General features: G+C 32.4%; 1 protein-coding gene across 1 annotated transcript in view; it reads right to left on the reverse strand.

The window, feature by feature from the left end:
* LOC127739177 (protein phosphatase 1 regulatory subunit 21-like) overlaps window positions 1-10,255 on the reverse strand; it is a 31,642-nt gene extending 21,387 nt beyond the window's left edge. The window contains exons 1-10 of the mRNA XM_052250783.1: window positions 10,195-10,255; window positions 8,021-8,089; window positions 6,244-6,390; window positions 5,377-5,481; window positions 4,919-5,083; window positions 4,100-4,158; window positions 3,277-3,371; window positions 2,724-2,926; window positions 1,906-2,007; window positions 580-668 (exon numbers count right to left, since the gene is read on the reverse strand). Of these exons, the coding sequence (XP_052106743.1) occupies window positions 580-668; window positions 1,906-2,007; window positions 2,724-2,926; window positions 3,277-3,371; window positions 4,100-4,158; window positions 4,919-5,083; window positions 5,377-5,481; window positions 6,244-6,390; window positions 8,021-8,089; window positions 10,195-10,242 (1,082 nt within the window). The 5' untranslated portion in view covers window positions 10,243-10,255. The remainder of the gene's footprint in view (window positions 1-579; window positions 669-1,905; window positions 2,008-2,723; window positions 2,927-3,276; window positions 3,372-4,099; window positions 4,159-4,918; window positions 5,084-5,376; window positions 5,482-6,243; window positions 6,391-8,020; window positions 8,090-10,194) is intronic.
* Window positions 10,256-13,211: the final 2,956 nt, after the last annotated feature.

Consider the following 13,211-nt stretch of genomic DNA (forward strand, 5'->3'; position numbering starts at 1 on the left):
GTTATAAAACTTTTATCCACAATTACTAAATAACTTTCATATGTAGTAATCACTTAATTTATATGAAGATGTGTTGGAAGCTAATGAATAAATGTAAGACTTTTATAGCTTGTTATGAGTTATTGGTTTTGCTCATTGTTGAAGGCTGCACTGTGACCTATAGTTGCCTACATTCAGGTTTGTTGGTCTTTGGTGGATAGTTGTCACATTGTAATTGGCAATCATAACCCATCTCCAAATTTTCAAATATTTTTTTTTTCAGATCAATGAACCAGGATAAAAATATATATCTTGGCATTTCACTGATGAATTCCCATAAAAATATCATTTGCTGTACATTTTACTTTTTTTTAACCAAATGTGATATGTTAATATCTAAAAGTGTTACAAATTGAAATATATAATTGCCATATAATTATAAGACTTCCATTATACAGGAAAGTTTTATATTACATAACAAATTTTTAAGATATTTTTTTTTTACTGCTCATTATAAAAGCCTATATCTTTTCACATGTTCAAATTTTTTTTTTCAAAATTGGTATGACCCAAGACCAGCAAACTTGCTTATTTTCTCACCTTAATAACTGATACGGTAATAATTTATTAAAATATTCTATACAAGTGTTAAATTTTCTGGAGAATATCTGCAGGTCTGTTGCTGTCTCCTGCAATGCAAATGACACCTCTTCATAATTGTAGGATATGTATTTGTCATAAAATGTAATAAGTAACTTTATCTTAATGTTTTTTGTCAATAACAAAATCTAGTGCTGGTAGAAAATCGATGATACTATCTGCTAAATTACTCACATCTTTTTTCTAGATTCATATCTTGTGGTTTTTGTTTTGTAGGGTTGCTGCCTCATTGATGTATTCCCATATCTCCTTTTATTTGTATAACTAATATGGCATTCACATTCATTAACATAATGCATGTTCTTATTGAATCTTCAAGAGTGATTTTTCTGTCTTTTTCATTCTTTCATTTATAGAATCCTCACTATACACAATATGTGAAAAATTTGTGGGTTACAATGCCCACATTTAATACAATGAAAATTAGACAATATAAAGTATACTTAAATAAAACACTGAAAAAGAGACTTTTAATGACCCTTCAAGTTAGCTGTATTTGAAATGAACATTAAACAGGAAAGTACACAATTTATCTCCATTAAATCTATAAAGAGAGGATGTATGATTGCCGTAAAATAATCATAGGAAAAAAGAGCAAGGAGGTAAATACGTTGCCTGTTGTTGAAAACTGTATGGTCATCTCAATGTCTTTTTGGTTGTCATTTATTTTTTGGTTGTTGTCTCATCGAACTTACCCAATGTCTCTCTTTAATCATATTTCAAGTTTTTAAGCAAAAGCATTCAATAATTAAATTTGGGATGTTTTTTTTCAAATAAAAAATTAAATTGAGAATGGAAATGGGGAATGTGTCAAAGACAACAACCCGACCAAAGAGCAGAAAACAGCCAAAGGCCACCAATGGGTCTTAAGAATGGATTACCTTAGCCAATCAATAATTTGTGTTTGTATTTTTATGCTGAGTTATCATTAAACTTAGCAAAATGGACTCAAACAGAAAGAAAAAAACACAATAAGTTACTCAACCCAATACATGTATAAAGAGTCATGAACTGATACTGTATGTTTATCTCTCCTGAAATGACAAGATATTTTTTCGAGCCACAGCAATTGAACTGCAAAAAACAATTATGGAAAATAGAACAAGAAATCCTCATTCAAGAAAACAGTCAGCCTATGTCACTCATTCAATCCTACAATGTGTAGATTGACTACGAAGGCAACCACATGCATTAATTTGTAATGAAAATGAATTTGCATTTGTAATTTTAATAACTGTAAAAAAAAAAGACAATTTCTTTACATACCAATGTTGTTAATGTGTCTTCATTCAGAGTACTGAGGAAAACTTTGAAAGACTGTTCTAATGGTCGTAAATATTGCACATTTTCATGGAGATATTTACAATACTGAAATAAAAAAACAAGGCAAAAATATATCCATGCATATAAATATCTGTGGTGTTCTGCTGAAATTATTGTTCAACATTATTGCATTAAAGGACAGTACAACAAAATCAGGCAAAATAATATCAGCTTTTCTTTTTTGGAGGGAGGCTTCATTTTTTGTTGTTAAAACTTTGTGATGAAAGGAATTTGTTTTGGAAGGAACAACCTATAAATTAATGCAAGCAACTCTTCTCAGTCTCCCTTACCAATAAAATTTGAAGTTCACAGTGAAAGTTTTTTTCAGTTATTACCTGTAAGCTTGTGTTTGCAAAATTTCCATAATTCAATTATTTGCTAAATTTCATTTCAATTGCCATTTAAATTAAGTTTTATAATACACATCAGGAGCAGTCCTAGGTCATTTGAAAACAATGAAATGTAGGATTAAACAAATTTTTTTCTGAATGTTATTGATGTGTTACTGGCCCAATTAACTGAATAAAAGTCCAGACAAAATAAAGAGAGAAGTTTGTGAGTCAGTGGCCAATGATAATGAAAATCATGTCAGAATTATCAATAATTGAATATGTTAATTTATCATGCTGTCTTCAATTAAATTTTGTACATAGTTTTTTTTAATGCAAATGTATCTTATTCAATTGTTTTAAAAAAACTATTGTACTTTTTGCTGATTTTAATATTTAAAAAAAATTTAATTTGTAGCGTTGAAAATTTACCTGAATATTAACGGGACTCATTGGTTCACTAATACATTCTGCTGGGTAAATTTTAGATCTCTGTTCCGAGTATGTAAAGAAGTTAGACAATGCTTGGACCATATCTGTCAAATGGTTAGCTGTCTGACTGACTAATTCTCTGGCTCGTAGCTGGTGCTTTCTATCATGGGTGGGTAAATTCAAACCATTTAGTTCTCTGTTTTCTGTAAAATATTACAGCAATATATAAAAAAAAGCTGGAAAAAAATTCATGAAACTTTTTCTTGTAAAGTAAGTATAGAAAAATATTTTGCACATATTTCATTTTTAACATTTGTACATTGTTTGGCTTCAATATTTTGTTGTTTTGGATTTTGAAAAGGTACTGCAAGGAATTTCTTAAATGAAAACTGAAACTGATGTTGTTTTTGAAAGGCTAGGATTATTAAATCACCTGCACATATCCCGTAAAAGACAGTCAGTATATTCAAATTGCTTATTTCACAATTAAACTGATTAAAAGAATTTTCCAGGGAAAAAAAGCAGCAAGTAGATTCCCTATGTGTATACATACTTGTATCTATAAAAGGAAGTTTATCTGATATGATTTTGTTGGCATTATCTAGCTGTTTCTGTAGCTGACACTGAACGTCTGACAAACTTTCTTCTCTGTAATCATAAAAAAATGAATTCAATCCAATCACTATAACTTTTTTTCTGAATAACTGTAAAGTGAGAATTTTCAAGAAAGGTTTAAAATCAGTAATTTCAATATAAAGAGAAAATTAAAAAATATCCCCTGGCTTGAATTGGACTTGTGGAAAGTCTTAGTCAGGGACAAAAACAACATGAAATTATAACACTCAGAACTGCTTTTATCCGAGAATTTGTGAAATTTAAGTTCAATAAAAATAACAACATCACATTTCTACAAACACATTTTAAGATCTGTTAATCGATTCTGAAGAAAAGGGAGATAACTTTATTTTTACTATATATCAAACTGAATAAAATCTCTATAAAGCAGATGCATGTCAAACAAGAATGCACAAGTTGTCCTCGAAGCATACCACCTCTCGTAATTCAAAGTATGGGAAAGCAGAAAGTCGGTGTCTGACAACCTGAAAAGTGTACACACATTACAACTCATCACTGTTGGAACTGCTGACCAATATGAATTCAATCTTTTTCTGAGAAAAGCGGACAAAAGAACAGATGGATGGACAGACAGACAATGTGATTGTGATATAGCCCCCACTTTTAGAGTGGGGGTATAATCAAATGTAAAGCACGATTTGTAATTCAACAATTTTGTCAAATGTTGTGTTTATTATACTCATTAACTTTGCTACGATAATTATTACCTCTGTAGTCAATGTTAGAAAAATGCAACTTACGCTTTTTCTGATCGTGATCTGTACTTTTTCAAATCTGTTTCTATTGTCTGTAGTTTAACCTGTAAGTAAAACACATAACTACTAGATTGTTAAGTATAATTTCAGACTGCAAAAAATTGATCTTTGTACATAAAATATTTCAAGTTTTCCATCACTATGAATGATATATATGTTTTTAACTGTTATAACCAACTTTTTTGTTTTAAATGTTGTTTCAATAAAAATTGAACCGACTATACCTTTGAAAAATTAACAAAGCTCTTGTTTTAGATGTTTTTACAAAATCTAAGGTTATATTTGGGAGGGCAGGAGTTGTCTACCCTTGATGGATAAATTGAAATGACAAAATCCTCCAGGGCTGTGGTATACTGTGTAAGAAAGTAAAATTGTGGATTCATTATTATTTGTGTGAATCCTCTTTTGTGGATTTCATGGGAATAGGAAACAACGAATTTAAACGTTCAACGAAGCATAAATTTTCTATAGACTTGTAATCAGACTTTGAGCAAATCCATGAAATCCAATATCCTGTTATACAAATATCATTACCCACAAAAATAAATGAATCCACAGAAAGTGAAAATATCATTGATTCATGGATTTTTAAATATGATGTGTCAGAATGTGAACAAAACTAATCAATAGATAATACACATTTTATAGTCTGTAGTGAAATATTATATAGGTTTTTATCATTGTTATAGGCTGCATGATGATTATTTTTTTTGGGTATTAAATTTCCTAGTTTTAATCAATCTAAAAAATCCCAAAAATTTGAACCCCTTCAAATACAATTTGATCCACAGTATTTTGACTTACCTCAATCATGGCTTTTTCCTCCTGCAGTCTGTCTATCAATACTTTATTCTTCTGTACATTTACATCATTGACTTCTTGATGTTGATTAAATTTTGTTTCATATTCTTTAACTTTTGCCTCAAGTTCTTCTATCCTTCCTTGATACATGCGAGTACTATCATCTACCTAATAAAATATGTGGTCCAATTTTACAACTTCACACTATTTAAAACTACTAACAAATTCATTGTAAAACATCTTTTTTATTTTATTTTTAGTATTCCTGATTTTATATTCCTGTATATTCCATAATTCTTCTGGTTTCAAAATACTAGTTGCAAGAATCATGTGTTAATGGCTGTTAAAATACATATAGTACCAAGAGATTTCCCTTCTTTAGATAGCAACATCTCTTTAATGTTGGTATAATGTATGCTCATATGTAACAGACTAACCAGTCAGAGTGTATGTGAACTCACCTGTTTACTAAGCATAGCATTTTCTTCAATTTTCCTTTGAAGTTCTTCATTGAATACTCCTGCTGATATTGGGGATGGGTTGTAGCTTGTATCTGAATGTTTGTTCTAAAAAATATTTCAAATCCTTTAAATTCAAGAAACACTTAAACATACATTTCTGTTCTATTTATCTCTTCTTTCTTCCATATACTGCCCACTTTAACATTACCATTTTGTATATCTATTTATCATATTCAACAAACGGACCAATTTTATCAATGTCCTAACAATACTTTTGGAGTTCTTAAATTCACAAAAATTGTTAATGGACAGACAGACAGACAAAGGGAAGACTACAGGGCTTCCTGCATCCTCAATGTATGGTCCTAAATATTAGGTTTAATCTAAATCGTTCAAACACTTTGTTCATTTTAAAACTTCTTTTACATTTGTTGTTTGATACTGTTGAAAACAAATTATCTGATTGATTGATTGGGTGAATTGATTGATTGGCTTATTCAGTGGTAAAAAAACATGTACATATTTAATTTGTTTTCATGATGAAAATTTATGACAAAAAAATCTATTTCATTGACCAAGGAAATAATGTGGAAAAGTTATTAGCCAGCAGAAAATTAGGACATAGTTGGTAGGGACAATATTTGGCCCTGCAATGTAACCCTTCCACAGAGTAGTTGAAAGAGTTGTAGCGCTCTCCTAAAAGTATGTATCAGATTTACTGAAATATTTACCTGTAATAAAATGTAAACCATTAATTGCAGTAAAACCGACCTATGTAAACCATTAATGTCAGTAAAACCTACCTATGTAAACCATTAATTGCAGTAAAACCTACCTATGTAAACCATTAATTGCAGTAAAACCTACCTTTCCCTTTTTCTTATGTGACTGTGCATCATCCAATTCATCTTGTAGTAGTAATACACGTTTTGATAACTGCTGATTTCTAAAGGTTAAACTGTCAATCTCCTGTTCGAATTTCCTGACAGCTTGCTCTTTTTCCTTAAGTTGATCCTACATATACATAATAGAATAATGACAAATGTAAATAAACTGCTTCACTGAGCGCAGCTGGATACGCCCGCAGAGGTCCAACCCTGAACAGTTGGGGCAAAAATGAACACAATATTCAAGCTTGATACAGGTCTGAATTTGGATTGTAATTAAATATTTGATATATTATAGGTTTCTGAATAAATGTAGTCAAAGAACTTGAAATTGGTTATATGAAAGATTTCTTGCTGTTGTGCAATACACTGTGCTGTTGCGCAATACTTAGTAAATCTGTTGTCAGACTATAAACAAATAAAATCTTATAATTCGGAAACGTACAATTGAAAATTTATAAAAAACAAAAGGGAGCTTACAAAAATAGATATAAACAATTTACCAAAGTTTCACAAAAAATGCTGAAAGCATTTTTGAGTTATTGTCCGAAAACTGGAAAATCCCCCTTTTTGTAATGAATAAAACCCCATAAATCGGAAACGTATAGTCTGAAATTTATAAAAATCAAAAGGGAGCTCATGTCGATAGAAATAAACAATTCTCCAAAGTTTCTTGCAAATTGGTGAAATTGTTTTTGAGTTATTGTCTGAAAACTGGAAAATCCCCCCTTTTTTAATGAATAAAACCCCAAAACTCGGAAACGGTAAATCCACAATTTATAAAAAACAAAAGGGAGCTCATGTCAATAGATATGAACAATTCACAAAAAGTTTCATGCAAATTGGTGAAATTGTTTTTGAGTTATTGTCCGAAAACTGGAAAATCCCCCCTTTTTTAATGAATAAAACCCCAAAACTCGGAAATGGTAAATCTGAAATTTATAAAAAACGTTAATTAGAAGCAAAACATCATATTACTATTCAGTTTGTTTTTAACATATACAAGTATTTAAGTCAAACTGTATCAATTAAGAAAGTACATTAGGGTAATTTATTATTTCAGTACAAAGTTATACAAACTAATTATATTGTATCATATAGTACAAAAATAAATGGAGAATGTGACCATGGGACACAGATAATGCCCCCGCTTGCATATAACGTTATAAATGGACATAACTCAAGAACAGTAAAAGTGACGCCACCCAAATTTGTTCTTGATCTGAGTTTTGTGGTAATATGCATTGTGTATAACATGTATAAATTTTATAACATTTTGTTGAGGCGAACTAAAGTTAGAGAACTGAAACCAATTTCGGGTACAATGTAGTACGATTATACATAGGGACGTACATGGACAATGGTAACAATTAATGGCCCCTCCGCTGCAATGGGGGCACAAAAAGGGTTTTAACAGGAATTGCTAAAAATACTGGACAGTATAACAGACCACATCAAACATCAGCACCCTCTGACATACAAAAACAAACAAAAGCAACAAAAAAAAACAATGATCCAATCAGCCGGACTTGGTACAGTTAAAAAAGTGGTAGCGTTAACCCGAATATCATTTGTGCATAAATCCTTTTGCCTATCAGATACCATTTATATACATTTATGTGTATATGTGTACATATATACAAACACAAAAAAAAACCTGCACAATGCAGTTACCATCAATATGATCACTTACTTAAATGAATACATGTATAAACTATGTACTGGTTTGAATTAAAATACAATATTGTTTAACATACCTTTACTTCACTACATGCTGTTTGTTCGTCTATATATGCCTTCTTTAAAACAGGAAACTGTGCCTTCAACTGTAATGTAAATATGAATTTCTAACCCAAATAAACAACACCTTTTCTTCATTTATATTCAAAATAACAAGCCCACAAACATATTTGACATAAAAATCAGACACAATATAAATCAAATTTACCATCTAAGAGTTATACAACATTTTACAAAATGTAACAGTAGGTACACAAAAATAAACCTTTTTTCTACCTTTCAAATCTCCCAAGTTCTTACTACCTCAGTGTCTCCCCATAATCAATAAAAAAAGTATATTATTATGACATCTTGGATAGCGTGTCGAAAATGTTCCACAGACGGAGAAGCTCGGATGTCTGGAGGTATGTTGTTCCAGGATATGATGGTGGCAGGAATGAATGAGTACTTGAAACAATCCAGTTTGGCCCTTATCTGTCTGCTGTTATTAGACGCCGAACCAGGGGTTCTGGTGTTATGGTGGTTGATCAGGTGGTGAACAGGAACTTCTACGACATGATTTATTATTTTGTAGAACATGATAACTCTGTTCCTGGCTCTTCTGTGTTCCAGTGGTTCCCAACCTAGTTTTTGAGTCATTTTGGTTACGCAACCAAGTTCCCTCGAGAAGAAGTCCCCCATTCCAAATCTGGCAGCCCGGCGTTGTACATTTTCGAGTTGTTGGATTTGCTGATGCTGGTAAGGATCCCAGACAGCACTGGCATACTTGAAGACAGGCCTCACTAAAGCTGTGTAGGCTTGACTTTTTACTTCCCGAGGACAACTCCTGAGGTTCCTACACAGGAATCCAACAGATCTGGAGGCTTTTGCTGTGGTCTGGTTAATGTGTTCACGCCAAGACAGGTCCTTGCTGATGTATAAGCCAAGGTATTTCCCTCCTGGGACGCTTTCAAGGGTGTGGCCATGCAGATGGTAATTGCATATGGAGGGTTTGCATTTCTTGCTGATATGGATGGTGGTACATTTATGTGGGTGGAATGCCATTTGCCAATCGTTTTCCCATTTTTCTAGTTTATTAAGGTCGTCTTGCAGCTTGGTGGAATCGCTAGTGGATCAAATAGGACGATACAACAGGCAGTCATCAGCAAAAAGTTTCACGCTAGAGTTAACAGATTCTGGGAGGTCGTTTATGAAGACGAGAAAGAGCAGGGGTTCCATTACTGTACCCTGTGGTACACCAGAAACTACCTCTGCTTCATCTGACATTGTTCCCTCCCACTAGGAAATGTTGTTTCCTACTGTTCAGGAAGCTCTCCACTCATTTGAGAGTAAAGTCACTGACTCCGTAGAATTGGAGCTTATGGAGAAGTCTCTTGTGTGGCACCTTATCAAAGGCTTTGGCAAAGTCTAATAATATTGCATCAATTTGTTGGCCATCTGATAGTCCACTTGCCACTTCATGAATTGTGGCAATCAGCTGTGTCTTTACAGTAATACACCTACCAAAACTCAATTCTCAATTACAAAATTTTTAAACACAAAACCAATAAAAAGGGAGCGAACCTGTAGGGTGCCAACAGACTTTAGGTGCGAATGTGTAGGGTGCGAAAGTGAAAGGGGGCGAACGTGAATGGGCATGAACATGTTTTTGGGCGAACGGACCCGGATTCACCTCGTGTTAGTATCCTCCTCTGTGAAGACTGATTTAAATTGGTTGTTGAGGATATTGGCTTTTATCTTGTGCTGCTGTAGGATTCATTAAGCAATATATGATGAATTACAAAATGGAATTTTCTATCACTGTAAATTGATTTTTCCAATTTAGTGTATAATAGACGTCATAATACCCATGAATGAAGATCTTCCCAAACCTGCTGCCTGGCATGTATATATGAATCCTAAAGCAGCATGAGATAACTGTTTACAATTACAGCAGAATAATTTTCGATGATAAAATGAGAAGCAAATAAAATTCATCAACAGAACCAACTCCCAGTCAGAATAACAACAAACTCTTAACCTTAGTAAACATCGGACAGTGACAGTCTAAAACACTAACACTGAAAAGGGGGCGTTGCAATTTACGGATGGTTTGAGAAAATGAAACTATTGTCCGAGATAACATTGAATAATTTTGGATTGGTTATCTTGTTTGTTTATCTCTCTCGAATTAATTTAATATGGATCAAACCTTAGCGTATTCGCTGGCTAATTTCTGATATTTTGCTGCATCTGCCATCCTCCACCCGGAAGACGACAACTGATAGATACTACTCTTACCGAAAACGGAAACATTTTCCGGATCTGTAAAGATCATTCTTGAATGAGGCTCTGGATGGGGTTACAGAATACATAATTTCTTGATTACATAAAATACATCAATTAACTGACCATGAGATGACAAAATTAATTACTGACCCTTAAAAAGTTTGTGAAAAAAATTGCCAGTTTACTAATTAGGACTTTTATCTACACATATTGTGTTCCTGATAATTTTCGCATTTTCCATCTTTAACCTAGCAGTAAGCACCCCTAAAGTTATTTAGATAGCAGCCACAACTGCAAAAACAGAAAAATCAACATTTCAGGGCCAATATCTCCGAAAAAGGTTGTGAAATTTTAGAGTAGATAGATCTTGATGTCATGCTGATCATTTTTTTTTCTTCAGTTTTTCACTTTTAGCTTAGCTCCTGTAGTTTTTAAAATAACAGCAAAAAATGGAAAAAATGAAGAAAACAAATATTTACCCTTTTAATCTAACTCCTAAATTTTTCACAATAACAGCCAAAAAAAATTTTTCCTGCATTTTTTATTAGTTGTAATCTCTGTCCTGCCTTTTTATTTTTCACTCTATTCGGTCCTGCCTTTTTTTATTAGTTTATCCTGACTTTTTTTACATAAATTGTCATCCTGCCTTTTATTTTTTGCAAAGTTGCTCATCCTGCCTTTTTTTTTACTCAAAACTCCTGTCCTGCCTTTTTTTTTAAATTTCATCTTAGCCCATCAAATTAGGTAACTTGCTATAAACAGAACCTGGTGATGAATCATACTGAGCAGTTTCAGTCCTTCGTGGACTTTTTTTACAGTTAGAATGATGAATTAATTGTCGCACTCTCTTTCTTTATATATACTAGAACACACCCGTGACATCGCAGGTAAGTGACTGAATTAAAGTATCTACGCCTTATTTTTAGCCTGGGTTTTTTAGTATTCGTATTGTCATCTGATAAATTCATGCTGATGATAAGGTGCACAGTTTTCTCTGCTTTCATAATCTTTCTGTTTAAACCCGTCTTTGTTTTCTCCCTACAACCTGAAACTACATGTGACAATGAGTGAATTTAGTGTGTCAATTCCTGTATAATGACGAAGTTCAGGTGTGATTATGAGCGGTGTATATAGCAAATCCCAAATACACCGTTTGGTGGTGCCCCCAACAGAGGCAGAACATACAGGTTAGTTAAGAGGTAACGGGTGATATATACTATTGGTATCGGTATCGGATTCGACCTGGAACTTGTTAATTATTGGTAATATTAATTATGCGGACAAAAAGGCTTGGAACGGTATACTTTTTTATCAACACTTTTGTCCTATATTAGTTATATATAGAGTTGAATTCTTTGATTCGTTGTTTTTACGTCATGTCAACTAACAAATTCGACCAGGTTATTTTAGTAGTAAAGATATATATATATATATAGCTTGTGATAGTTATCTGTGTCCCTCAATCAATCTTCTGTGTACATTGAATTTATTGTGAACTGTTCATATTTCTTCGACTTATGATGACTATTGTTTATGTGTTTGTCTTTTTTGTCTTTTGGTAATGGTTTTTGATTGGCTCCTTGGTAACTTCTACCAGTTTTTACTACCATTATTAAGGAACTCATATTTATGCTCAAATACTGTGACAACTGACAAAGCCAATTATCAATTCTTGTGTTCTAAAAATTCTTTGGACATCATTTGTTTTTTGGGCCCACTGAGGGATGCACACATGGCTAAGGTTCAGGTTACTTTTACTAATATTTCAGTATGTTTAGCCATGCATGGCTAACCCTCCTTAATTTGGTTAGTAAGATATTTGGATGAAAAAGTATTGTTTCTAAATAACCAATTTTGTTCATAAATACCATCAAATTTTATCTTACTTAACTTCGACTCTAAATACTAAATGCAACTGTTGTCCCTGCTAGCATTGGATATTATTCTTAGAACTTCTCACAATAATCTTTGTACTAAAAGTGGGACAACTTTTCTTTTCCCATTGTTAATTGTCTTTTCTTGATGGTAATGTTCGATCGGTTCCCATTTATGACTTTTTTTTTGCTGTTTTTGGCTTGTTGTCTCTTTGACATTTGAAACAATGTATAGAAAAAAATTACTTATGAAATTATCAAGGAAGTTTTCATATCCAAGTCCATAATTGCTCTAGTAAACCAGTGTTCCTCATAACTAATTTAATCTTTCAAAAGAAAAAGAAGGTCAATCACTGAAATTGGATGATAAGAATATTTTTTATTATACCTCACTTGCTTCATACCAAAAATTAACCTGTTGATCACAACTTTTTTAAATCTTCATGTTTTTAGTTTTATGCTTTGTTTTCAGCATAACAAAGTTTTGTTAACTTATTAGGTTTTTTTCTCTCTATATTTTGTTAATTTTTAGTTTTTAACTAATCTGTATGTGCTTTTTTCATGTTGCAAACCCCTTTACAGCTGTTTACTTTTGCTTTTGTGTTTTTACCCCATAAGTCCATGCTTCAATATGTGTGTTTAAGTTGCTTGATAGAACTTTTGTGTTTTATGTATTGCTTTCAAAGTCTAATTTTGTTGATACTGCATGTATTGTTTGATTGTTTTTATTTTGAGAGTTTTAAAAGCTCTCCCCAGCTTATGTTTGTAATTGTCTTGTATATGCAGACTTTAAATAAAGCTTTGTCTTATGTCTTATCAGTTTGTGGAGATGAATTCAAACTGCAACTTGGAAGTATATTTTGTCCATATTCAATTAGTATTATGAAAGGGAAAAGCCTTTCAAATAAGCACAGTAAGATGTTTTAACCTGAATCCCTTTGTTTCTTTAAATCTAATGTAAATAAATTGGGAATGTGTCCATGGGACACAGATGATGCCCCCGCTTGCATATAACATTATAAAGGGACATAACTCAAGAACAGTAAAAGTGACGCTACCCAAATTC

Source organism: Mytilus californianus, unplaced genomic scaffold (genome assembly GCF_021869535.1).
Source record: "Mytilus californianus isolate M0D057914Y unplaced genomic scaffold, xbMytCali1.0.p SCAF_4, whole genome shotgun sequence".
NCBI lineage: Eukaryota > Metazoa > Mollusca > Bivalvia > Mytilida > Mytilidae > Mytilus > Mytilus californianus.